General features: G+C 44.9%; 1 protein-coding gene across 2 annotated transcripts in view; it reads left to right on the top strand.

Moving 5' to 3' along the window:
* PDXK (pyridoxal kinase) overlaps window positions 1-25,173 on the top strand; it is a 96,258-nt gene that overhangs the window by 35,008 nt on the left and 36,077 nt on the right. For both annotated transcript variants that reach the window (XM_053705717.1, XM_053705718.1), the window contains exons 5-7: window positions 689-772; window positions 1,073-1,119; window positions 1,286-1,371. In XM_053705717.1, coding sequence (XP_053561692.1) covers window positions 689-772; window positions 1,073-1,119; window positions 1,286-1,371 — 217 coding nt within the window. The remainder of the gene's footprint in view (window positions 1-688; window positions 773-1,072; window positions 1,120-1,285; window positions 1,372-25,173) is intronic.

Raw genomic sequence — 25,173 nt, 5'->3', positions numbered from 1 at the left:
GCTGCCCTCAGCTCACCTTACTGCCCTCATCTCACCTTACAGTCCTCATCTCAGCTGCCCTCAGCTCACCTTACTGCCCTCAGCTCACCTTACAGTCGTCATCTCAGCTACCCTCAGCTCACCTTTCTGCCCTCATCTCGCCTCACTGCCCTCATCTCACCTTACAGTCCTCATCTCAGCTGCCCTCAGCTCGCCTTACTGCCCTCATCTCACCTTAGTCCTCATCTCAGCTGCCCTCAGCTCACCTTACTGCCCTCAGCTCACCTTACAGTCCTCATCTCAGCTGCCCTCAGCTCACCTTACTGCCCTCAGCTCACCTAGCTGCCCTCAGCTCGCCTTACTGCCCTCATCTCACCTTACAGTCCTCATCTCAGCTGCCCTCATCTCACCTTAGTAGTCATCTCAGGTGCCCTCAGCTCGCCTTACTGCCCTCATCTCACCTTACAGTCCTCATCTCAGCTGCCCTCAGCTCGCCTTACTGCCCTCATCTCAGCTGCTCTCAGCTCGCCTTACTGCCTTCACCTTACAGTCCTTATTTCAGCTGCTCTTAGCTCACCTTACAGTCCTCGGCTCGGTTCACTGCACTCATCTCAGCTGCTCTCAGCTCGGCTCACCTCTCCTTACTATCCTCAGCTCGCCAGAATGATGTTTAGTGTGTTTTGTTGACTTTCTGTTCTTTTCCTTGCAGGTTATATGCGAGATGCCTCCTTCCTGGCCCGGGTTGTTGATATTGTACAGGAGCTGAAACAGCAAAACCCAAAACTGGTTTACGGTAAGGTGGGAGAGTTGGTGGATGAGCTAGTGTTACACTGGAAAGGGACGCAGATATGGAGGGGTTAACATTTGGAAACAACAAATACTGAACCACCTCCCTTGGTGGAAAAAGAAGTAAGGTGTATCCGTTGGAGGGGTAGTCGGGGCTAGTTGTGTGAGGTGGCGTTACTTTGGTGGTGAACGTAGGGTTGCTAAAGAGTTCACTGCTTGTATACTGTTATCCCCCTCCCTAACCCTCATCTCCTTTTAGCCATGCTAGTTGTTGTGCGTAACCTGCTTCTTCTCCCCACCCCCACAGTCTGTGATCCAGTTCTCGGAGACAAATGGAACGGGGAGGGATCCATGGTATGAGCACTCCCCTCACAATACCCCAAATCGCCCTCTCTCTCAGTAACCCACCTCCTCTGTCAGTATAACTGTGGTATGTCCTCTTCTCTCTTTATGCCCCTTTACTGTTGTTATGTGACAGCCCCACGCGCACGCCCACACTATAACTGCTCCCTTTTCTCAGTATGTCCCTGAGGAGCTGCTCCCGGTCTACAAGAATCTGGTGGTCCCAGTTGCTGACATCATCACACCCAACCAGTTTGAGGCAGAGTAAGTGCACTTAATAGTGTTGGCAGTTTTTGTGTGATTAATTGGTGAGATTGAAGTTAGGGGTCTATTTGGGTAAGGCTTTTGGTTTAGGGGTGTATTAGGGTTAAGCTTGTGGTTTAGGGGTGTATTATGGTAAAGCTTTTGGTTTGTTTAGGGTTGTATTATGGTAAGGCTTTTGGTTTAGCCGTATATTAGGGTTAGGCTTGTGGTTTAGCGGTGTATTAGGGTAAGGTTTGTGGTTTAGGAATGTATTGGGGTTAGGCTTTTGGTTTAGGGGTCTATTGGGTAAGGCTTTGGTTTAGGTGTGTATTAGGGTAAGGCTTGTGGTTTAGGGGGTATATTAGGGTAAGGCTTGTGGTTTAGTAGTGTATTAGGTTAAGGCTTTTGGTTTAGGGGTGTATTAGGGTTAGGCTTGTGGTTTAGGGGTGTATTATGGTAAAGCTTTTGGTTTGTTTAGGGGTGTATTATGGTAAGGCTTTTGGTTTAGCCGTATATTAGGGTTAGGCTTGTGGTTTAGCGGTGTATTAGGGTAAGGTTTGTGGTTTAGGAATGTATTGGGGTTAGGCTTTTGGTTTAGGGGTCTATTGGGTAAGGCTTTTGGTTTAGGTGTGTATTAGGGTAAGGCTTGTGGTTTAGGGGGTATATTAGGGTAAGGCTTGTGGTTTAGTAGTGTATTAGGTTAAGGCTTTTGGTTTAGGGGTGTATTAGGGTAAGGCTTTTGGTTTAGGGGTGTATTAGGGTTAGGCTTATGGTTTAGTAGTGTATTAGGGTTAGGCTTTTGGTTTAAGGGTGTATTAGGGTACAGCTAATGGTTTAGGGGTTAATTAGGTAAGGCTTTTGGTTTAGGAGTTAATTTGGTAAGGCTTTTGGTTTAGGGGTTATTAGGGTAGGCTTTTGGTTTAGGGCTGTATTAGGGTAAGGCTTATGGTTTAGGGGTCTATTAAGTTAAGGCTTTTGGTTTAGGGGTGTTTTTGGGTAAGGCTTATGGTTTAGGGGTTAATTAGGTAAGACTTTTGGTTTAGGAGTGTATTCGGGTAAGGCTTTTGGTTTAGGGGTGTATTAGGGTAAGGCTTTTGGTTTAGGAGTGTATTAGGGTAAGGCTTTTGGTTTAGGAGTGTATTAGGGTAAGGCTTTTGGTTTAGGGGTGTATTAGGGTAAGGCTTTTGGTTTAGGGGTGTATTAGGGTAAGGCTTATGGTTTAGTAGTGTATTAGGGTTAGGCTTTTGGTTTAAGGCTGTATTAGGGTACAGCTAATGGTTTAGGGGTGTATTATGGTAAGGCTTTTGGTTTAGGGGTGTATTAGGGTAAGGCTTTTGGTTTAGGGGTTAATTAGGTAAGGCTTTTGGTTTAGGAGAGTATTAGGCTAAGGCTTTTGGTTTAGGGGTTATTAGGGTAGGCTTTTGGTTTAGGGGTGTATTAGGGTAAGGCTTTTGGTTTAGGGGTGTATTAGGGTTAGGCTTATGGTTTAGTAGTGTATTAGGGTTAGGCTTTTGGTTTAAGGCTGTATTAGGGTACAGCTAATGGTTTAGGGGTGTATTATGGTAAGGCTTTTGGTTTAGGGGTGTATTAGGGTAAGGCTTTTGGTTTAGGGGTTAATTAGGTAAGGCTTTTGGTTTAGGAGAGTATTAGGCTAAGGCTTATGGTTTAGGGATCTATTAAGTTAAGGCTTTTGGTTTAGGGGTGTATTAGGGTAAGGCTTTTGGTTTAGGGGTTAATTAGGTAAGGCTTTTGGTTTAGGGGTGTATTAGGGTAAGGCTTTTGGTTTAGGGGTGTATTAGGGTAAGGCTTTTGGTTTAGGAGTGTATTAGGGTAAGGCTTTTGGTTTAGGAGTGTATTAGGGTAAGGCTTTTGGTTTAGGGGTGTATTAGGGTAAGGCTTTTGGTTTAGGGGTGTATTAGGGTAAGGCTTTTGGTTTAGGGGTTAATTAGGTAAGGCTTTTGGTTTAGGAATGTATTAGGGTAAGGCTTTTGGTTTAGGGGTTATTAGGATAGGCTTTTGGTTTAGGAGTGTATTAGGGTAAGGCTTTTGGTTTAGGGGTTAATTAGGTAAGGCTTTTGGTTTAGGAGTGTATTAGGGTAGGGCTTTTGGTTTAGGGGTTATTAGGGTAGGCTTTTGGTTTAGGGCTGTATTAGGGTAAGGCTTTTGGTTTAGGGCTGTATTAGGGTAAGGCTTTTGGTTTAGGGCTGTATTAGGGTAAGGCTTTTGGTTTAGGAGTGTATTAGGGTAAGGCTTTTGGTTTAGGGGTCTATTAGGGTAAAGCTTTTGGTTTAGGGGTTTATTAGGGTAAGGCTTTTGGTTTAGGGGTGTATTAGGGTAAAGCTTTTGGTTTAGGGGTGCATTAGGGTAAGGCGTATTGGTAAGGGGATATTTTAGGGTAAGGTTTATGGTTTAGGGGTAAATTAGGGTAAGGCTTTTTGTTTAGGGGTGTATTAGGGTAAGTCTCTTAGTTTAGGGGTTTATTAGGGTAAAGCTTTTGGTTTAGGGGTATATTAGGGCAGGGCTTTTGGTTTAGGGGTGTATTAGGGTAAGTCTCCTGGTTTAGGGGTATATTAGGGTAAGTCTTTTTGTTTAGGGGTGTATTAGGGTAAGTCTTTTTTTTCTAATGACACAATGAGTCCATGGATCATCTAATTACTATTGGGAATATCACTCCTGCCCAGCAGGAGGCGGCAAAGAGCACCACAGCAAAGCTGTTAAATATCACCTCCCTTCCCTCCAACCCCAGTCATTCTCTTTGCCTACGTTAGAGCAAGGAAGTGGTAAAGTTAGGTGTTAGATTGAAGATTCTTCAAGCAAGATTTTATTATTTTTTAAGATTGTGCTGCTTTGTCCTAGGGTGTAGCCGTAGCCCATTTCAGTCTCTTTAGTAGAGCAGTGGTGGCTTTAGAGCAATGGGAACTTGTGGGGTATAATCGTCACTGCGCCTCCCATATACTAATGCTGCCCTAACTTCTAAAGCCTGAGTAAGATTATTCAGTCTTTGCATTTTTTCCACAGGTCCATGTAAGGGATAATACCTCTCAAACTTAGTGCGCTGCCTTGCTGCCGGGCAGATTGATAAAGGTAAGTGCTGACTTTTTAATTTCTGGGAACGTTATTCAGAATAAAAGATAGCACTTTAAAAATAAATTACTCAAATTTGGGACAAAATGAAAAGTTCTCCTATGACTTGGAGAATATTTTATTACGGGCAGTACCTGCAGGCACTGGGGACGAGGAGCAGGCTCAGAGGTGGTGTTTTTTACTTTAGCAATGATAAAACGGCATTTCTATACTTTGGTCAGAGGGAAGTTTTTTTTCTTGTAACGCTCATGAGGGGCGGGATTAACGGAAGCGGCACATTTTGTTGCGCACTTCTCCCTCATACTTCCTGTGTTCCGTGGCAAGAAAAGCTTTGTCACAGTTTTTGGCCGTATTACGGACTTCAATTGACTAAATAAAGAGGTTGGGTCCGGATCGTCTAACAGTGTATACACTCCGGTGTTAGTCAGGCAGGTAAACACCTCAGCAAAGTTAAGCTGAGGTGTAGAGGTGTCTGGAGCATTTTATTTTTCCAAATGTTACTTTATTATTTTGCTGAAAATTAAAGCGGTTTATTTTTAAAAATTTAAAGGAACAGTAATGTTTTTTTGTGAGGTATTTTCATAATTAAATATCAGTTATTTATCTATTTATTCAGTTAGTTGGTGAATAAAGATGGACCAAGAGGCCCTGCAAGAAGTTACATGTTCTTTATGTTTTGATGCTAATGTTAAACCACCAATCCCTTTCTGTTCCTCGTGTATTGAGAGAACTTTACATTACAGGGATAGACTTTTTTCTGAGCCAACATCGTCTAGGGCGGATGCTGTTCACGAGTCTTCTGACAATGTTCAAGATATGCCGCAGCTATCTCCTCATATGTCCCAAAATTTATTGTCCACTCTTCCAGTGCCATGTGCTTCCTCTCTTACTCCACCTGGAGTTACAAGACATTGCTTCCCTCATGTCCTCTGCGGTTTCTGATGTGTTGTCTGCATTTCCCTTGCTGCAGGGAAAGCACAAGAGGAAAAGTAAACATTCAGTAAGTTAGGTTGCTGACACGGTTGTTGCTATTTCGAATGCCCCCTCCCAGAAGCCTGAGGAGGAGGATACTTCGGTAGCATCTGAGTGTGAAATCTTAGATTCAGACAGTGTAATTCTTTCTGCTGATACTGAAGTTGTATCCTTCAAGTTTAATCTAGAACACCTCCGTCTGTTACTTAAAGGGACACTTAACACCTGATAAAAATAATTAAAAAGAATGTTTTCTTATGAATTCAAATCAAGTAACCACTACTGTCTGCTTTATTTGTTCAGCTTACCCCAAAGTGTTGAAAATAATTGATTTGTAGATAAATGCTAATAAGGTGCTTGATTCTCCCATGTAAGGTGCCATATTAGAACGCACGTTACACTGGGGCACAACAGTCATGTGACTTAATGCAGAGTCACATGGCACGCACTTCATATCTCCCTATAATGTATGCATGCATATAGGAAACACAGCAGCAGTAGCACTCAATATTATGCAGACAGAGCTTGTGCTGCAGTTTAGTTACTGAAATAAAACATTTTCTCTTGTAAGGTGTATCCAGTCCACGGGTTCATCCTTTACTTGTGGGATATTCTTCCCTACAGGAAGTGGCAAAGAGAGCACACAGCAGAGCTGTCCATATAGCTCCCCCTCTAGCTCCACCCCCCAGTCATTCTCTTTGCCGGCTCTAAGCAATCGGAAGGGTAAAGTGAATGTGGTGTTAGTGAATTGTAGTTTTTATTTTCTACAAGCAAAAGTTTGTTATTTTAAATGGTACCGGTGTATACTATTTACTCTCTAGCAGAAAGGAGATGAAGATTTCTGCAGGGAGGAAGATGATTTTAGCATGTTGTAACTAAAATCCACTGCTGTTCCCACAAAGGACTGAGGAGTACAAGAAAACCAGTTGGGGGGAACGGTTTGCAGGTCAGGCTGCAATAAGGTATGTTCAGTCATTTATTTCTAGACAAGACTGTGATAATGCTAGAAAAGACTGATAAGATCCCCATGAGGGAAGGTAAGCTGTATTCAGAGACTAAGTATGGAATTGCTAGCTTACATAACAGGGCTAATTTATGCTGGTTGACACTACTTAATGGCAAACGGTTTTTATTGAAAAATATCGTTTTTTGAGGCACTTTGAAGGTTCCTTTGGGTTTCTTTCAGGGGTTGTTACCCACATGGCTATTATTAAAACACTTAGGAGTGTTTCTTTAGGCCTCACAGCACCGGAGTAAGGTGGGAGGGGCCTAATTTCGCGCCTCAGATGCGCAGTTATATTTGACTAGAACTTCAGGCTGTTTCACATGGAGGGTCCTGCTGCAGTTTGAGGGCCTATAAGAATCTTTTTCCCCACAAATCTGGTTCCGAAGGGAAGGTAGGGCCACAGCAGAGCTGTGGCAAGGGGCTGAAGTTGTTTTAACCGGTTTGTTGCTTACTGTAGATCCGGTTTGGGCATTAAGGGGTTAATTGTTTTTATTGCTAGTGGTGCAATCTTACTAATGCTTTAGGTACATACTGTAAAAATTTTGAAAAGTTTGCTGCATTTTTTCACTGTTTTGCAAAATTGTCTGCCTTTTTTATCTCTTAAAGGCACAGTAACGTTTTTTCAAAGTGTGTTTTTACTTGATTAAAGTGATTTCTAAGCCTGTTTGTCTTACTACTAGTCTGTTAAACATGTCTGACACCAAGGAAAATCCTTGTTCAATGTGTTTAGAAGCCATGGTGGAACCCCTTCTCAGAATGTGTCCCACTTCTACTGATATGTCTATACACTTTAAAGAACATATTGTTGCACTTAAAAATGTGGCCCAAGATGATTCTCAGACAGAAGGTAATGAGGTTAGCCCGTTAACCTCTCCCCAAGTGTCACAACCAGTTACGCCCGCTCAAGCGACGCCTAGCACCTCTAGTGTGTCTAATTCTTTTACCTTGCAAGACTTGGCGGCAGTTATGGATAATACCCTCTCAGTGTTTTTATCTAAACTGCCCGTGTTATCTGCAAAGCGTGATAGCTCTGTTTTAAGAACAGATTCTGAGCATTCTGACGCTTTAGTAGCCGTATCCGATATACACTCACAACGCTCTGAAATGGGGGCGAGGGATGTGCTGTCTGAGGGAGAAATTTCCGATTCGGGAAAGGTTGCTCCTCAGACAGACTCAGATACGTTGGCTTTTAAATTTAAACTAGAACACCTCCGCTTATTGCTCAGGGAGGTATTAGTTACTCTGGATGACTGCGACCCTATGGTGGTTCCAGAGAAATTGTATAAAATGGACAAGTACCTAGAAGTTCCTGTTTACACTGATGTGTTCCCGGTCCCTAAGAGGATTGCGGATATCGTTACTAGGGAGTGGGATAAACCAGGTATTCCCTTCGTCCCCCCTCCTGTTTTTAAGAAAATGTTTCCCATATCTAACCCCATGCGGGACTCGTGGCAGACGGTCCCTAAGGTGAAGGGGGCTGTTTCTTCACTTGCTAAACGCACAACTATACCAATTGAAGACAGTTGTGCTTTTAAAGAAGCTATGGATAAAAAATTAGAGGGTTTACTTAAGAAAATTTTTGTTCAACAAGGTTTTCTTCTCCAACCTATTGCGTGCATTGTTCCTGTAACCACTGCAGCTGCTTTCTGGTTCGAGGCGCTGGAAGATGCGCTCCAGACGGAGACCTCATATGAGGACATTATGGACAGAATTAAGGCTCTTAAGCTGGCTAATTCTTTTATCACAGATGCCGCTTTCCAACTAGCTAAGTTAGCGGCAAAAAATTCAGGTTTCGCCATTTTAGCGCGCAGGGCGTTATGGCTAAAGTCCTGGTCGGTAGATGTGTCGTCAAAATCCAAACTACTGAACATCCCTTTCAAAGGAAAGACCCTCTTCAGGCCTGAATTGAAAGAGATTATTTCAGAAATCACTGGGGGAAAAGGCCATGCTCTCCCCCAAGACAAGTCCTTCAAGACGAAGAACAAACAAAATAATTTTCGTTCCTTTCGGAATTTCAGGAGCGGTATCGCTTCATCCTCCCCTGCTGCAAAGCAAGAGGGTAACACTTCACAACCCAGGGCAGCCTGGAAACCTTACCAGGGCTGGAACAAGGGTAAACAGGCCAAGAAGCCTGCAGCTGCCTCCAAGACAGCATGATGGGGTAGCCCCAGATCCGGGACCGGATCTAGTAGGGGGCAGACTCTCTCTCTTCGCTCAGGCCTGGCCAAGAGACGTACACGATCCCTGGGCCTTAGAGATTGTATCCCAGGGATATCTTCTAGAATTCAAGGACTCCCCTCCAAGGGGAAGGTTCCATATTTCTCGTCTGTCTACAGACATGACAAAGAAAGAGGCGTTCTTACGCTGTGTAGAAGACCTACATACAATGGGAGTGATCCACCCAGTTCCAATTGCGGAACAAGGGCTGGGGTTTTACTCAAACCTGTTTGTGGTTCCCAAAAAAGAAGGAACTTTCAGACCAATCCTGGATCTCAAAATTCTAAACAAATTCCTCAGAGTCTCATCATTCAAGATGGAGACCATTCGGACAATCTTACCAATGATCCAGGAGGGTCAATATATGACTACCGTGGATCTAAAGGATGCGTATCTACACATTCCTATCCACAAAGATCATCCAGTTTCTCAGGTTCGCCTTTCTGGACAAGCATTATCAGTTTGTGGCTCTTCCTTTCGGGTTGGCCACTGCTCCCAGAATTTTCACAAAGGTGCTAGGGTCCCTCCTGGCGGTGCTAAGACCGCGGGGCATAGCAGTGGCGCCTTATCTAGACGACATCTTAATTCAGGCGTCGACTTTCCAAAGAGCCAAGTCTCACACGGAAATTGTAGTGGCCTTTCTGAGGTCTCACGGGTGGAAGGTGAACATCAAAAAGAGTTCTCTCTCCCCCCTCAAGAGTTCTCTTCCTAGGAACCCTAATAGACTCGGTAGAAATGAAAATATTTCTGACGGAGGTCAGAAAGGTAAAACTCTTAACTACTTGCCGAGCTCTTCATTCCATTCCTCGGCCATCTGTAGCTCAGTGCATGGAGACAATCGGACTAATGGTAGCGGCAATGGACATAGTCCATTTTGCACGGATACACCTCAGACCACTGCAACTGTGCATGCTCAAACAGTGGAATGGGGATTATGCAGATTTGTCTCCTCATATACAGTTGGACCAGGGGACCAGAGATTCTCTTCTCTGGTGGTTGTCTCAGGATCACCTGTCTCAGTGTTTCCGCAGACCAGAGTGGATCATCATAACGACCGACGCCAGTCTGTCGGGCTGGGGTGCAGTCTGGGACTCCCTGAAAGCTCAGGGCTTATGGTCTCGGGAAGAAGCTCTTCTCCCGATAAACATTCTGGAACTGAGGGTGATATACAACGCGCTTCAGGCATGGCCTCAGCTAGCTGCGGCCAAATTCAGCAGATTTCAGTCGGACAACATCACGACTGTAGCTTACGTCAATCATCAAGGGGGAACAAGGAGTTCCCTAGCAATGATGGAAGTAACCAAAATAATCAGGTGGGCGGAGGATCACTCTTGCTATCTCTCAGCAATTCACATCCCAGGAGTAGACAACTGGGATGCAGATTTTCTAAGTCGTCAGACTTTTCACCCGGGGGAGTGGGAACTCCACCCGGAGGTATTTGCCCAGCTGACTCAGCTATGGGGCACTCCAGAATTGGATCTGATGGTGTCCCGTCAGAACACCAAACTTCCTCTTTACGGGTCCAGGTCCCGGGAACCCAGGCGGTGCTGATAGATTCTCTAGCAGCGCCTTGGTGCTTCAATCTGGCCTATGTTTTTCCACCGTTTCCTCTCCTCCCGCGTCTGGTTGCCAGAATCAAGCAGGAGAGGGCTTCAGTGATTCTAATAGCGCCTGCGTGACCACGCAGGACCTGGTATGCAGACGTAGTGGACATGTCATCTGTGCCACCATGGACACTACCAATGACGCAGGACCTTCTAATACAAGGTCCTTTCAAAATCCAAATCTAATTTCTCTGCGTCTGACTGCTTGGAGATTGAACGCCTAATTCTATCAAAGCGTGGTTTCTCTGAGTCGGTCATTGATACCCTGATTCAGGCTAGAAAGCCTGTCACCAGGAAAATCTACCATAAGATTTGGCGAAAATATCTTTTTTGGTGCGAATCCAAGGGCTACTCATGGAGTAAGGTTAGGATTCCCAGGATTTTGTCCTTCCTCCAAGATGGATTGGAGAAAGGATTATCAGCTAGTTCCTTAAAGGGACAGATATCTGCTTTGTCTATTCTTTTTCACAAACGTCTGGCAGAGGTACCAGACGTTCAAACGTTTAGTCAGGCTTTAGTCAGAATCAAGCCTGTTTATAGACCTGTGGCTCCGCCATGGAGTATGAATTTAGTTCTTTCAGTTCTGCAAGGGGTTCCGTTTGAACCTTTACATTCCATAGATATTAATTAAGCTTTTATATTGGAAAGTTTTGTTTTTGGTAGCTATCTCTTCTGCTCGAAGAGTTTCAGAGTTATCTGCTTTACAGTGTGATTCACCTTACCTGGTGTTCCATGCAGATAAGGTAGTTTTACGTACCAAACCCGGTTTTCTTCCTAAGGTTGTGTCTAATAAGAATATTAACCAGGAAATTGTTGTTCCTTCTCTTTGTCCTAATCCTTCGTCGAAGAAGGAACGTCTGTTACACAATCTTGATGTGGTTCGTGCTTTAAAGTTCTATTTACTAGCAACTAAGGATTTCAGACAAACAACTTCTTTGTTTGTTATCTATTCTGGTAAGAGGAGAGGTCAGAAGGCGACCGCTACCTCTCTTTCCTTTTAGCTGAAAAGCATCATCCGTTTGGCCTATGAGACTGCTGGCCAGCAGCCTCCTGAAACAATTACTGCTCATTCTACCAGAGCAGTGGCTTCCACATGGGCTTTTAAAAATGAGGCTTCTGTTGAACAGATTTGTAAGGCAGCGACTTGGTCTTCGCTGCATACTTTTTCCAAATTTTACAAATTCGATACTTTTGCTTCTTCGGAGGCTATTTTTGGGAGAAAGGTTTTACAAGCAGTGGTGCCTTCCGTTTAAGGTACCTGTCTTGTTCCCTCCCTTCATCCGTGTCCTAAAACTTTGGTATTGGTATCCCACAAGTAAAGGATGAACCAGTGGACTGGATACACCTTACAAGAGAAAACAGAATTTATGCTTACCTGACAAATTTCTTTCTCTTGTGGTGTATCCAGTCCACGGCCCGCTCTGGCTATTAAGTCAGGTAGATTTTTTGTTTAAACTACAGTAACCATTGCACCCTATGGTTTCTCCTTTTTCTTCCTAACCTTTGGTTGAATGACTGGGGGGTGGAGCTAGAGGGGCAGCTATATGGACAGCTCTGCTGTGTGCTCTCTTTGCCACTTCCTGTAGGGAAGGAGAATATCCCACAAGTAAAGGATGAACCCGTGGACTGGATACACCACAAGAGAAAGAAATTTATCAGGTAAGCATAAATTCTGTTTTATTATTATGCTTTTCTATGTAAAAAAGCTTACTTTTCAAACATTACCACTCTGACATTCCTAAGTGTGCACTGTGAATGCACGGCACTCGGCAGGCTTATAAATATAAATCTGACAAGCTCTTGTCTCCGGGTATGTAGAGGGAGGGGCCGAGGGGGGAGAGAGAGCAGAGAGACTCCAGTCCGTGGGAGAAAAGACTGAATAACTCATGAGGCAAATACTTTTTCCTGGAGATTTGTTCAATACAATATTTTATTTTCATACATCTACATTACAAATATACAGTAATATATGTATATTTGTAATGTAGATGTATGAAAATAAAACTAAAAATTGTATTGAACAAATCTCCAGGAAAAAGTATTTGCAGCATGAGTTATTCAGTCTTTTCTCCCATGGACTGGAGTCTCTCTGCTCTCTCTCCCCCCTCGGCCCCTCCCTCTACATACCCGGAGACAAGAGCTTGTCAGATTTACATTTATAACCCTGCCGAGTGCCGTGCATTCACAGTGCACACTTAGGAATGCCAGAGTGGTAATGTTTGAAAAGTAAGCTTTTTTTACATAGAAAAGCATAATAATAAAATGTTTTATTTCAGTAACAGATTTGTAACATAAACTGCAAGCTCTGTCTGCATAATATTGAGTGCTGCTGCTGTGTTTTTTTTATGCATACATTATAGGGAGATACAGTATGAAAAGCGTGTCATGTGACTCCTGTGCTGGTAAAATATGGCGGCATACATAGCTGCATCAAGCCCTGGATATGTATACTATTAGAAACAATTTTCTTGAAATGTTTTGTGTAAGCTGAAGCTACAGCATAAAGAGCTGTACTCGGTTTTTTATTATTATTCAGTAGAAGTTAGTTTAAATGATTTTTTGCAGTCAAGTGTTTAATGTCCCTTTAAGGAGGTTTTAGCTACACTGGACGACAGCGACACCACGGTCGTTGTCAATCCTAAGAAATCCAGTAAGCTAAACAAATATTTTGATGTACCTTCCATGGTGAAGGTTTTTCCTGTACCAGATCGAGCTACAGAGATTATTGCTAAGGAATGGGAGAGACCGGGTATCCCTTTTTCTCCATCCCCTATATTTAAAAAGATGTTTCCTATAGCAAATTCTATTAAGGAGTCTTGACAGACAGTACCCAAGGTGGAAGGGGCAATCTCCACTCTGGCTAAGAGGACCACTATTCCCATAGACGATAGTTGTTCTTTTAAGGATCCTATGGACAATAAATTAGAGGGGTTACTCAAGAATATGTATGTACACCAGGGTTTACAATGGCAACCTGCAGTGTGCATTGCTACCATCACTAGTGCGGCAGCATACTGGTTTGATGCGTTGTCTGATTCCATTCGGACAGACATTCCCCTTGAAGAGATCCAGTATAGGATCAAGGCCCTTAAGTTGGCCAATTCCTTTATTACGGATGCTTCCCTACAGGTTATTAAACTAGGTGCAAAGATTTCCAGTTTTACTGTGCTGGCCCGCAAAGCCTTATGGTTATTCCCTACTAGGGGAAGACCTTGTTTGGGCCGGGATTGGCGGAAATAATTACTGACATTACGGGAGGAAAGAGTCATTTCCTCCCACAGGACAAGAGAAATGAGCAGAAGGGACGTCAGAGCAATTTTCGTTCCCTTTGAAACTTCAAAAATAAGCCCTCCTCTCCTTCTTCCAAGCAGGAACAGTCTAAGCCTTCCTGGAGGCCTAACCCGTCTTGGAACAAGGGAAAACAGTCCAAGAAGCCTGCTATTGACTCAAAGACAGCATGAAGGGTCTGCCCGCGATCCGGGACTGGATCTTGTGGGGGGCAGACTTTCCTTCTTCGCTCAGGCTTGGGTTCAGGATGTCCAGGATCCCTGGGCGGTGGACATCGTGTCCCAGGGATACAAACTAGAGTTCAAAACCTTTCCTCCCAGGGGCAGGTTTCTTCTCAAGATTATCTGTAGACCAGACAAAAAGAGAGGCATTCTTACACTGTGTTCAAGACCTTTCCAACCTAGGAGTGATAGTTCCTGTCCCGAGACAGGAGCAGGGTCTGGGATTTTACTCCAACCTCCAAAAAAGAGGGAACTTTCAGACTAATTCTAGATCTCAAAAGCTTAAACAAGTTCCTCAGAGTACAGCCCTTCAAGATGGAAACTATTCGTTCCATTCTTCCCTTGGTTCAAGAGGGCCAATTTATGACTACGGTAGATTTAAAGGACGCGTACCTGCATGTTCTCATTCACAATGACCATCACAAGTTTCTGAGGTTTGCTTTTCTAGACAAACACTTCCAGTTTGTGGCTCTTCCGTTCAGCCTCGCCACAGCTCCCAGAATTTTTTCAAAGGTTCTGGGATCACTGTTGTTGGTGCTCCGGTTGCGGGGCATTGCAGTGGCACCTTATCTGGACGACATTCTGGTTCAGGCACCATCCTTTCAACAGACCAAATCCCACACGGAAATGTTATACTTCCTGCGATCTCACGGATGGAAGGTGAATTTGGAAAAGAGTTCCTTAGTTCCAACTACAATGGTAGTTTTCTTGGGAACCATAATAGATTCCTTATCAATGAAGATATTTCTGAAAGAAGTCAGGAAATTAAAGATTTTCGATTCTTGTCTAGCGCTTCAGTCCTCTCCTCGGCCGTCAGTGGCTCAATGTAAGGTGGTAATTGGTCTGATGGTTGCAGCTATGGACATCATCCTGTTTGCCCCTTTCCACCTCAGACCTCTGCAGTTATGCATGCTCAGGCAGTGGAACAGAGATTATGCGGACCTGTCTCCACTATTACTCCTGGAACGGGAGACAAGGGATTCTCTTCTTTGGTGATTGTCTCAGGATCATCTATCCCAGGGAACTTGCTTCCGCAGACCCACCTGGGTGATTGTGACAACGGATGCCAGCCTTCTGGGATGGGGAGCAGTCTGGGGCTCTCTAAAGGCTCAGGGAACATGGACTCAGTCGGGGTGTGTTCTACCCATAAACATTCTGGAGCTGAGAGCAATCTTCAATGCTCTTCTGGCCTGGCCTCAGTTAGCCTCGGCCTGGTTCATCAAGTTGCAGTCGGACAACTTAACTTCAGTGGCTTACATCAACCATCAGGGAGGAACGCAGAGTTCCTTGGCCATGACAGAGGTAGCCAAGATAATTCAGTGGTCAGAAACCCACAATTGCTGTCTGTCGGTGATCCACATTCCAGTAGTGGACAACTGGGAGGCGGACTTCCTGAGCAGACAGACTTTTCACCCGGGGGAGTGGGAACTCCATCCAGAAGTGTTTTCCAGCATGATTCTCAAATGGGGTCGGCCGGAATTAGATCTCATGGCATCTCGGCAGAATGCCAAGCTTCCAAGGTACGGGTCGAGGTCAAGGGACCCTCAGGCTGTACTGATAGACACCCTGGCGGTACCTTGGAATTTCAGTCTCGCATACCTATTTCCTCCGTTCGCTCTTCTACCTCGGGTCATTGCCCAAATCAAGCAGGAGAGGGCGTTGGTAATCCTCATTGCACCGGCGTGGCCTTGCAGGATTTGGTATGCAGACCTGGTGGACATGTCATCTCTTCCACCTTGGAAACTTCCATTGAAGAAGGACCTTCTACTTCAAGGGCATTTCCTTCATTCAAATCTAGTTTCTCTGAAGCTGACTGCTTGGAGATTGAACGCTTCATCTTATCCATCCATGGATTTTCGCAATCAGTCATTGAGACCATGATTCAGGCTCATAAGCCTGTGACTAGAAAGATTTACCATAAGATATGGCGTAAATATCTGTATTGGTGTGAATCCAAGGGCTACTCTTGGAGTAGAGTTAGGATTCCTAGAATTCTGTCCTTTCTCCAAGAAGGTTTGGAGAAGGGTTTATCGGCAAGTTCCCTAAAGGTCAAATATCTACCTTGTCTATTTTGTTACATAAACGTCTGGCGGACATCCCTGATGTGCAATTGTTTTGGTTAGAATCAGTCCTGTGTTCAAACCAGTTACTCCTCCCTGGAGTTTTAATTTAGTTCTTAGGGTTCTTCAAAGGGCTCCGTTTGAGCCTATGGCTTTCTTAGATATTAAGCTGTTATCTTGGAAAGTTTTGTTTCTTGTTGCTATTTCATCTGCTCGTAGAGTGTCAGAGCTCTCGGCATTACAGTTTGAGTCTCCTTACCTTATTTTTCATTTGGATAAGGTAGTTTTGCGTACTAAGTTAGGGTTTCTCCCTAAAGTAGTTTCAGATCGGAACATTAATCAGGAGATTGTTGTTCCTTCCTTGTGTCCTAATCCTTCTTTTCAAAAGGAACGGCTTCTGCACAATCTGGACGTGATGCATGCATTAAAATTCTATTTACAGGCGACTAAGGATTTTCGGCAGTCTTCTACTCTGTTTGTGGTGTTCTCTGGGAAACTTAAGGGGCAGAAAGCTACGGCTACTTCTCTTTCTTTGTGGCTGAAGAGTATCATTCACTTGGCCTATGAAACTGCTGGACAGCAGCCTCCTGAGATGTTACGGCTCATTCTACGAGGGCTGTTTCCTCTTCCTGGGCATTCAGAAATTAAGCTTCTGTGGAACAGATTTGCAAGGCTGCAACTTGGTCCTCTCTTCACACTTTTTCAAAATTCTATACATTTGACACTTTTGCCTCGGCTGAGACTTCTTTTGGGAGAAAGGTTCTTCAAGCAGTGGTGCCTTCCGTTTAGGTTCCCTGTCTGTAAGGCTTTTGGTTTAGGAGTGTATTGGGGTAAGGCTTTTGGTTTAGGGCTGTATTAGGGTAAGGCTTTTGGTTTAGGGGTGTATTAGGGTAAAGCTTTTAGTTTAGGGGTGCATTAGGGTAAGGCTTATTGGTAAGGGGTTATTTTAGGGTAAGGTTTATGGTTTAGGGGTCTTTTAGGGTAAAGCTTTTGGTTTAGGGGTAAATTAGGGTAAGGCTTTTTGTTTAGGGGTGTATTAGGGTAAGTCTCTTGGTTTTGGAGTTTATTAGGGTAATGCTTTTGGTTTAGGGGTATTAGGGTAGGGCTTTTGGTTTAGGGGTGTATTAGGGTAAGTCTTTTTGTTTAGGGGTGTATTAGGGTAATTATTTTCTTTCTAATGACACAATGAGTCCACGGATCATCTTATTACTATTGGGAATATCACTCCTGCCCAGCAGGAGGCGGCAAAGTGCACCACAGCAAAGCTGTTAAATATCACCTCCCTTCCCTCCAACCCCAGTCATTCTCTTTGCCTATGTTAGAGCAAGGAAGTGGTAAAGTTCATTGCTCTAAAGTTAGGGCCTTTCCTTCATCCAAATCTAGTTTCTCTGAAGCTGACTAGTTTTTCATTTGGATAAGGTAGTTTTGCGTACTAAGTTAGGGTTTCTCCCTAAAGTAGTTTCAGATCGGAACATTAATCAGGAGATTGTTGTTCCTTCCTTGAGTCCTAATCCTTCTTTTCAAAAGGAACGGCTTCTGCACAATCTGGACGTGGTGCATGCATTAAAATTCTATTTACAGGCGACTAAGGATTTTCGTCAGTCTTCTACTCTGTTTGTGGTGTTCTCTGGGAAACTTAAGGGGCAGAAAGCTATGGCTACTTCTCTTTCTTTGTGGCTGAAGAGTATCATTCACTTGGCCTATGAAACTGCTGGACAGCAGCCTCCTGAGATGTTACGGCTCATTTTACGAGGGCTGTTTCCTCTTCCTGGGCATTCAAAAATAAAGCTTCTGTGGAACAGATTTGCAAGGCTGCAATTTGGTCCTCTCTTCACACTTTTTCAAAATTCTATAAATTTGACACTTTTGCCTCGGCTGAGACTTCTTTTGGGAGAAAGGTTCTTCAAGCAGTGGTGCCTTCCGTTTTGGTTCCCTTTCTTGTCCCTCCCTTATCATCTGTGTCCTCTAGCTTGGGTATTGATTCCCAATAGTAATTAGATGATCCGTGGACTCATCGTGTCATTAGAAAGAAAACAAAATTTATGCTTACCTGATAAATTTATTTATTTTTTGACACAATGAGTCCACGGCCCGCCCTGTTCTTTAGACAGGCTGTTGGTATGTTATAAACTTCAGACACCTCTGCACCTTGTTGCTTCCTTTCTCTCGGTCAAATGACTGGGGTTGGAGGGAAGGGAGGTGATATTTAACAGCTTTACTGTGGTGCTCTTTGCTGCCTCCTGCTGGGCAGGAGTAATATTCCCAATAGTAATTAGATGATCCGTGGACTCATTGTGTCCAGAAATAAATACATTTATCAGGTAAGCATAAATTTTGTTTAGGGGTGTATTAGGGTAAGGCTTATGGTTTAGGGGTCTATTATGTTAAGGCTTTTGGTTTAGGGGTGTATTAGGGTAAGGCTTTTGGTTTAGGGGTGTATTAGGGTAAGGCTTTTGGTTTAGGGGTTATTAGAGTAGACTTTTGGTTTAGGGGTGTATTAGGGTAAGGCTTTTGGTTTTTAGGGGTGTATTAGGGTAAGGCTTTAGGTTTAGGGGTGTATTAGGGTAAGGCTTTTGGTTTAGGGGTTAATTAGGTAAGGCTTTTGGTTTAGGGGTTATTAGGGTAGTCTTTTGGTTTAGGGGTGTATTAGGGTAAGCCTTTTGGTTTAGGAGTGTATTAGGGTAAGGCTTTTGTTTTAGGGGTGTATTAGGGTAAGCCTTTTGGTTTAGGAGTGCATTAGGGTAAGGCTTATTGGTAAGGGGTTATTTTAGGGTAAGGTTTAGGAGTCTATTAGGGTAACGCTTTTGGTTTAGGGGTAAATTAGGGTAAGGCTTTTGGTTTAGGGGTGTATTAGGGTAAGTCTCTTAGTTTAGGGTTATATTAGGGTAAAGCTTTTGGTTTAGGGGTTAATTAGGTAAGGCTTTTGGTTTAGGGGTGTATTAGGGTAAGGCTTTTGGTTTAGGAGTATATTAGGGAAAGGCTTTTGGTTTAGGGGTGTATTGGGGTAAGGCTTTTGGTTTAGGAGTTATTAGAGTAGGCTTTTGGTTTACGGGTGTATTAGGTAAGGCTTTTGGTGTAGGGGTGTATTAGGGTAAGTCTTTTGGTTTAGTGTTGTATTAGGGTTAAGACTTTTGGTTTAGGGGTGTATTGAGGTTAGGCTTTTGGTTTAGGGGTGTACTAGGGTAAGGCTTTTGGTTTTGGAGTATATTAGGGTAAGGCTTTTGGTTTTGGAGTATATTAGGGTAAGGCTTTTGGTTTAGGGGTGTATTAGGGTAAGGATTTTGGTTTAGGGGTGTATTAGGTTAAGGCTTTTAGTTTAGGGGTGTATTAGGGTTAGGCTTATGCTTTAGGGGTGTATTCGGGTAAGGCATTTTGTTTAGGGGTATATTAGGGTAAGGCCTTTTTGTTTTGGGGTGTTTAAGGGTAAGACTTGTGGTTTAGGGGTGCATTAGTGTAAGGCTTATGAGTTAGGGGTTATCAGGGTAAGAATTATGGGCTAGGGGTTATTTTGGGGTAAGGCATAGTGTTTAAGGATGTATTAGAATGGAGGTGTCATTAAGGACCTGTATTCCTGAGCATCAGCATGGATTTGTCATTAGAGACCTGGCTTCCTGTGCATCAGAATAGGACGTCATTAGGGACACAGCTTCCTGAGCATCAGCATGGAGATGTCATTAGAGACCTGGCTTCCTGTGCATCAGAATGGGACGTCATTAGGGACACGGCTTCCTGTGCATCAGATAAGGGATGTTATTAGGGACCCGGCTTTCTGTGTTTCAGAATGGAGACGCCCTGGTTTAGGGGTGTATTAGGGCTAGGCTTATTCTTTAAGAGTGTATTGGGGTAAGGCTTATGGTTTAGGGGTGTATTAGGGTTAGGCTTATTCTTTAAGAGTGTATTAGGATAAGGCTTATGCTTTAGGGGTGTATTATAGTAAGGCTTTTTGTTTAGGGGTAAATTAGGGTAAGGCCTTTTTGTTTAGGCGTGTTTAAGGGTAAGACTTGTGGTTTAGGGGTGCATTAGTGTAAGGCTTATGAGTTATGGGTTATCAGGGTAAGGAATATGGGCTAGGGGTTATTTTAGTGTAAGGCATAGTGTTAGGGATGTATCAGAATGGAGGTGTCATTAAGGACCTGTCTTCCTGTGCATCAGAATGGGACGTCATTAGGGACACGGCTTCCTGTGCATCAGAATGGAGATGTCATTAGGGGCCCGGCTTCCTGTGCATCAGAATGGGACGTCATTAGGGACACGGCTTCCTGTGCATCAGAATGGGACGTCATTAGGGACCCGGCTTCCTGTGCATCAGAATGGAGATGTCATTAGGGGCCCGGCTTCCTGTGCATCAGAATGGGACGTCATTAGGGACCCGGCTTCCTGTGCATCAGAATGGGACGTCATTAGGGACACGGCTTCCTGTGCATCAGAATGGGACGTCATTAGGGACACGGCTTCCTGTGCATCAGAATGGGACGTCATTAGGGACCCGGCTTCCTGTGCATCAGAATGGGACGTCATTAGGGACCCGGCTTCCTGTGCATCAGAATGGAGATGTCATTAGGGGCCCGGCTTCCTGTGCATCAGAATGGAGATGTCATTAGGGGCCCGGCTTCCTGTGCATCAGAATGGGACGTCATTAGGGACCCGGCTTCCTGTGCATCAGAATGGGACGTCATTAGGGACCCGGCTTCCTGTGCATCAGAATGGAGATGTCATTAGGGGCCCGGCTTCCTGTGCATCAGAATGGGACGTCATTAGGGACCCGGCTTCCTGTGCATCAGAATGGGACGTCATTAGGGACCTGGCTTCCTGTGCATCAGAATGGGACGTCATTAGGGACCCGGCTTCCTGTGCATCAGAATGGAGATGTCATTAGGGACCCGGCTTCCTGTGCATCAGAATGGGACGTCATTAGGGACCTGGCTTCCTGTGCATCAGAATGGGACGTCATTAGGGGCCCGGCTTCCTGTGCATCAGAATGGGACGTCATTAGGGACCCGGCTTCCTGTGCATCAGAATGGAGATGTCATTAGGGGCCCGGCTTCCTGTGCATCAGAATGGAGATGTCATTAGGGACCCGGCTTCCTGTGCATCAGAATGGGACGTCATTAGGGACCAGGCTTCCTGTGCATCAGAATGGGACGTCATTAGGGACCCGGCTTCCTGTGCATCAGAATGGAGATGTCATTAGGGGCCCGGCTTCCTGTGCATCAGAATGGAGATATCATTAGGGGCCCGGCTTCCTGTGCATCAGAATGGAACGTCATTAGGGGCCCGGCTTCCTGTGCATCAGAATGGGACGTCATTAGGGACCCGGCTTCCTGTGCATCAGAATGGGACGTCATTAGGGACCCGGCTTCCTGTGCATCAGAATGGGACGTCATTAGGGACACGGCTTCCTGTGCATCAGAATGGGACGTCATTAGGGACACGGCTTCCTGTGCATCAGAATGGGACGTCATTAGGGACACGGCTTCCTGTGCATCAGAATGGGACGTCATTAGGGACACGGCTTCCTGTGCATCAGAATGGGACGTCATTAGGGACCAGGCTTCCTGTGCATCAGAATGGGACGTCATTAGGGACACGGCTTCCTGTGCATTCGAATGGTGACGTCAAAAAGGACCTGTGCATTAGATAAGATATGTTATTAGGGACCCAGCTTTCTGTGTATCAGAATGGAGATGTCATTAGGGACCCGTCTTCCTGTGCATCAGAATGGAGACGCCCTGGTTTAGGGGTGTATTAGGGTAAGGCTTTTGGTTTAGGGGTGTATTAGGGTAAGGCTTTTGGTTTAGGGGTGTATTAGGGTAAGGCTTTTGGTTTAGAGGTGTATTAGGGCAAGGCTTTTGGTTTAGGGGTGTATTAGGTAAGACTTTTTGTTTAGGGGTGTATTAGGGTTAGCCTTTTGGTTTTGGACTGTGTTAGGTTAAGGCTTTTAGTTTAGGGGTGTATTAGGGTTAGGCTTATTCTTTAAGAGTGTATTGGGGTAAGGCTTATGCTTTAGGGGTGTATTTGGGCAAGGCTTATGGTTTAGGGGTGTATTAGGGTAAGACTTATCCTTTAGGGGTGTATTATAATAAGGCATTTTGTTTATGGGTATATTAGGGTAAGGCTTATCCTTTAGGGGTGTATTCGTGTAAGGCTTTTTGTTTAGGGGTATATTAGGGTAAGGCCTTTTTGTTTTGGGGTGTTTAAGGGTAAGACTTGTGGTTTAGGGGTGCATTAGTGTAAGGCTTATGAGTTAGGGGTTATCAGGGTAAGGATTATGGGCTAGGGGTTAGTTATTTTAGGGTAAGGCATAGTGTTTATGGATGTATTAGCATGGAGGTGTCATTAGGGACCTGGCTTCCTGTGCATCAGAATGGAGATGTCCTTAGGAACCTGGCTTCCTGTGTATCAGAATGGAGATGTCCTTAGGGACCTGGCTTCCTGTGCATCAGAATGGAGATGTCCTTAGGGACCTGGCTTCCTGTGTATCAGAATGGAAATGTCCTTAGGGACCTGGCTTCCTGTGCATCAGAATGGAGATGTCCTTAGGGACCTTGCTTCCTGTGTATCAGAATGGAGATGTCCTTAGGGACCTGGCTTCCTGTGTATCAGAATGGAGATGTCCTTAGGGACCTTGCTTCCTGTGTATCAGAATGGAGATGTCCTTAGGGACCTGGCTTCCTGTGCATCAGAATGGAGACGTCCTTAGGGACCTGGCTTCCTGTGTATCAGAATGGAGATGTCCTTAGGGACCTGGCTTCCTGTGCATCAGAATGGAGATGTCCTTAGGGACCTGGCTTCCTGTGTATCAGAATGGAGATGTCCTTAGGGACCTTGCTTCCTGTGTATCAGAATGGAGATGTCCTTAGGGACCTTGCTTCCTGTGTATCAGAATGGAGATGTCCTTAGGGACCTTGCTTCCTGTGTATCAGAATGGAGATGTCCTTAGGGACCTGGCTTCCTGTGCATCAGAATGGAGACGTCCTTAGGGACCTGGCTTCCTGTGTATCAGAATGGAGATGTCCTTAGGGACCTGGCTTCCTGTGCATCAGAATGGAGATGTCCTTAGGGACCTGGCTTCCTGTGTATCAGAATGGAGATGTCCTTAGGGACCTTGCTTCCTGTGTATCAGAATGGAGATGTCCTTAGGGACCTTGCTTCCTGTGTATCAGAATGGAGATGTCCTTAGGGACCTTGCTTCCTGTGTATCAGAATGGAGACGTCCTTAGGGACCTGGCTTCCTGTGCATCAGAATGGAGATGTCCTTAGGGACCTGGCTTCCTGTGCATCAGAATGGAGATGTCCTTAGGGACCTGGCTTCCTGTGTATCAGAATGGAGATGTCCTTAGGGACCTTGCTTCCTGTGTATCAGAATGGAGATGTCCTTAGGGACCTGGCTTCCTGTGCATCAGAATGGGACGTCATTAGGGGCCCGGCTTCCTGTGCATCAGAATGGGACGTCATTAGGGACCCGGCTTCCTGTGCATCAGAATGGAGATGTCATTAGGGACCCGGCTTCCTGTGCATCAGAATGGGACGTCATTAGGGACCCGGCTTCCTGTGCATCAGAATGGGACGTCATTAGGGACCCGGCTTCCTGTGCATCAGAATGGAGATGTCCTTAGGGACCCGGCTTCCTGTGCATCAGAATGGAGATATCATTAGGGGCCCGGCTTCCTGTGCATCAGAATGGGACGTCATTAGGGGCCCGGCTTCCTGTGCATCAGAATGGAGATGTCATTAGGGGCCCGGCTTCCTGTGCATCAGAATGGGACGTCATTAGGGGCCCGGCTTCCTGTGCATCAGAATGGGACGTCATTAGGGACATGGCTTCCTGTGCATCAGAATGGGACGTCATTAGGGACACGGCTTCCTGTGCATCAGAATGGGACGTCATTAGGGACATGGCTTCCTGTGCATTCGAATGGAGACGTCAAAAAGGACCTGTGCATTAGATAAGAGATGTTATTAGGGACCCAGCTTTCTGTGTATCAGAATGGAGATGTCATTAGGGACCCGTCTTCCTGTGCATCAGAATGTAGACGCCCTGGTTTAGGGGTGTATTAGGGTAAGGCTTTTGGTTTAGGGGTGTATTAGGGTAAGGCTTTTGGTTTAGAGGTGTATTAGGGTAAGGCTTTTGGTTTTATTGGTGTATTAGGGCAAGGCTTTTTGTTTAGGGGTGTATTAGGTAAGACTTTTTGTTTAGGGGTGTATTAGGGTTAGCCTTTTGGTTTTGGACTGTGTTAGGTTAAGGCTTTTAGTTTAGGGGTGTATTAGGGTTAGGCTTATTCTTTAAGAGTGTATTGGGGTAAGGCTTATGCTTTAGGGGTGTATTTGGGCAAGGCTTATGGTTTAGGGGTGTATTAGGGTAAGACTTATCCTTTAGGGGTGTATTATAATAAGGCATTTTGTTTATGGGTATATTAGGGTAAGGCTTATCCTTTAGGGGTGTATTCGTGTAAGGCTTTTTGTTTAGGGGTATATTAGGGTAAGGCCTTTTTGTTTTGGGGTGTTTAAGGGTAAGACTTGTGGTTTAGGGGTGCATTATTGTAAGGCTTATGAGTTAGGGGTTATCAGGGTAAGGATTATGGGCTAGGGGTTAGTTATTTTAGGGTAAGGCATAGTGTTTATGGATGTATTAGCATGGAGGTGTCATTAAGGACCTGTGTTCCTGAGCATCAGAATGGAGATGTCATTAGGGACCTGGCTTCCTGTGCATCAGAATGGAGATGTCCTTAGGAACCTGGCTTCCTGTGTATCAGAATGGAGATGTCCTTAGGGACCTGGCTTCCTGTGTATCAGAATGGAAATGTCCTTAGGGACCTGGCTTCCTGTGCATCAGAATGGAGATGTCCTTAGGGACCTTGCTTCCTGTGTATCAGAATGGAGATGTCCTTAGGGACCTGGCTTCCTGTGCATCAGAATGGAGATGTCCTTAGGGACCTGGCTTCCTGTGTATCAGAATGGAGATGTCCTTAGGGACCTGGCTTCCTGTGCATCAGAATGGAGATGTCCTTAGGGACCTGGCTTCCTGTGCATCAGAATGGAGATGTCCTTAGGGACCTGGCTTCCTGTGTATCAGAATGGAGATGTCATTAGGGACCCGGCAGCCAGGGTGCAAAGTATAATGGTCTTCAGTTTCTTTATCAGTAATGTGCAGTAGAGGTTGCAGAATAATACTGTACAAGCCATGTGCATCACGTGCAGCCAGGGTGCTAAGTAATGGTCTTCAGTTTCTATATCAGTAATGTGCAGGAGAGATTACAGAACAATGCTGTACATGCCATGTGCATCACGTGCAGCCAGGGCGCTAAGTAATGGTCTTCAGTTTCTTTATCAGTAATGTGCAGGAGAGATTACAGAATAATACTGTACAAGCC

The sequence above is a fragment of the Bombina bombina genome, chromosome 3 (assembly GCF_027579735.1).
Source record: "Bombina bombina isolate aBomBom1 chromosome 3, aBomBom1.pri, whole genome shotgun sequence".
In the NCBI taxonomy this organism is placed as follows: Eukaryota; Metazoa; Chordata; class Amphibia; order Anura; family Bombinatoridae; genus Bombina; species Bombina bombina.
The sequence above is the reverse complement of the archived record's forward strand: the minus strand, read 5'-3'. Positions and strand labels throughout refer to the sequence as shown.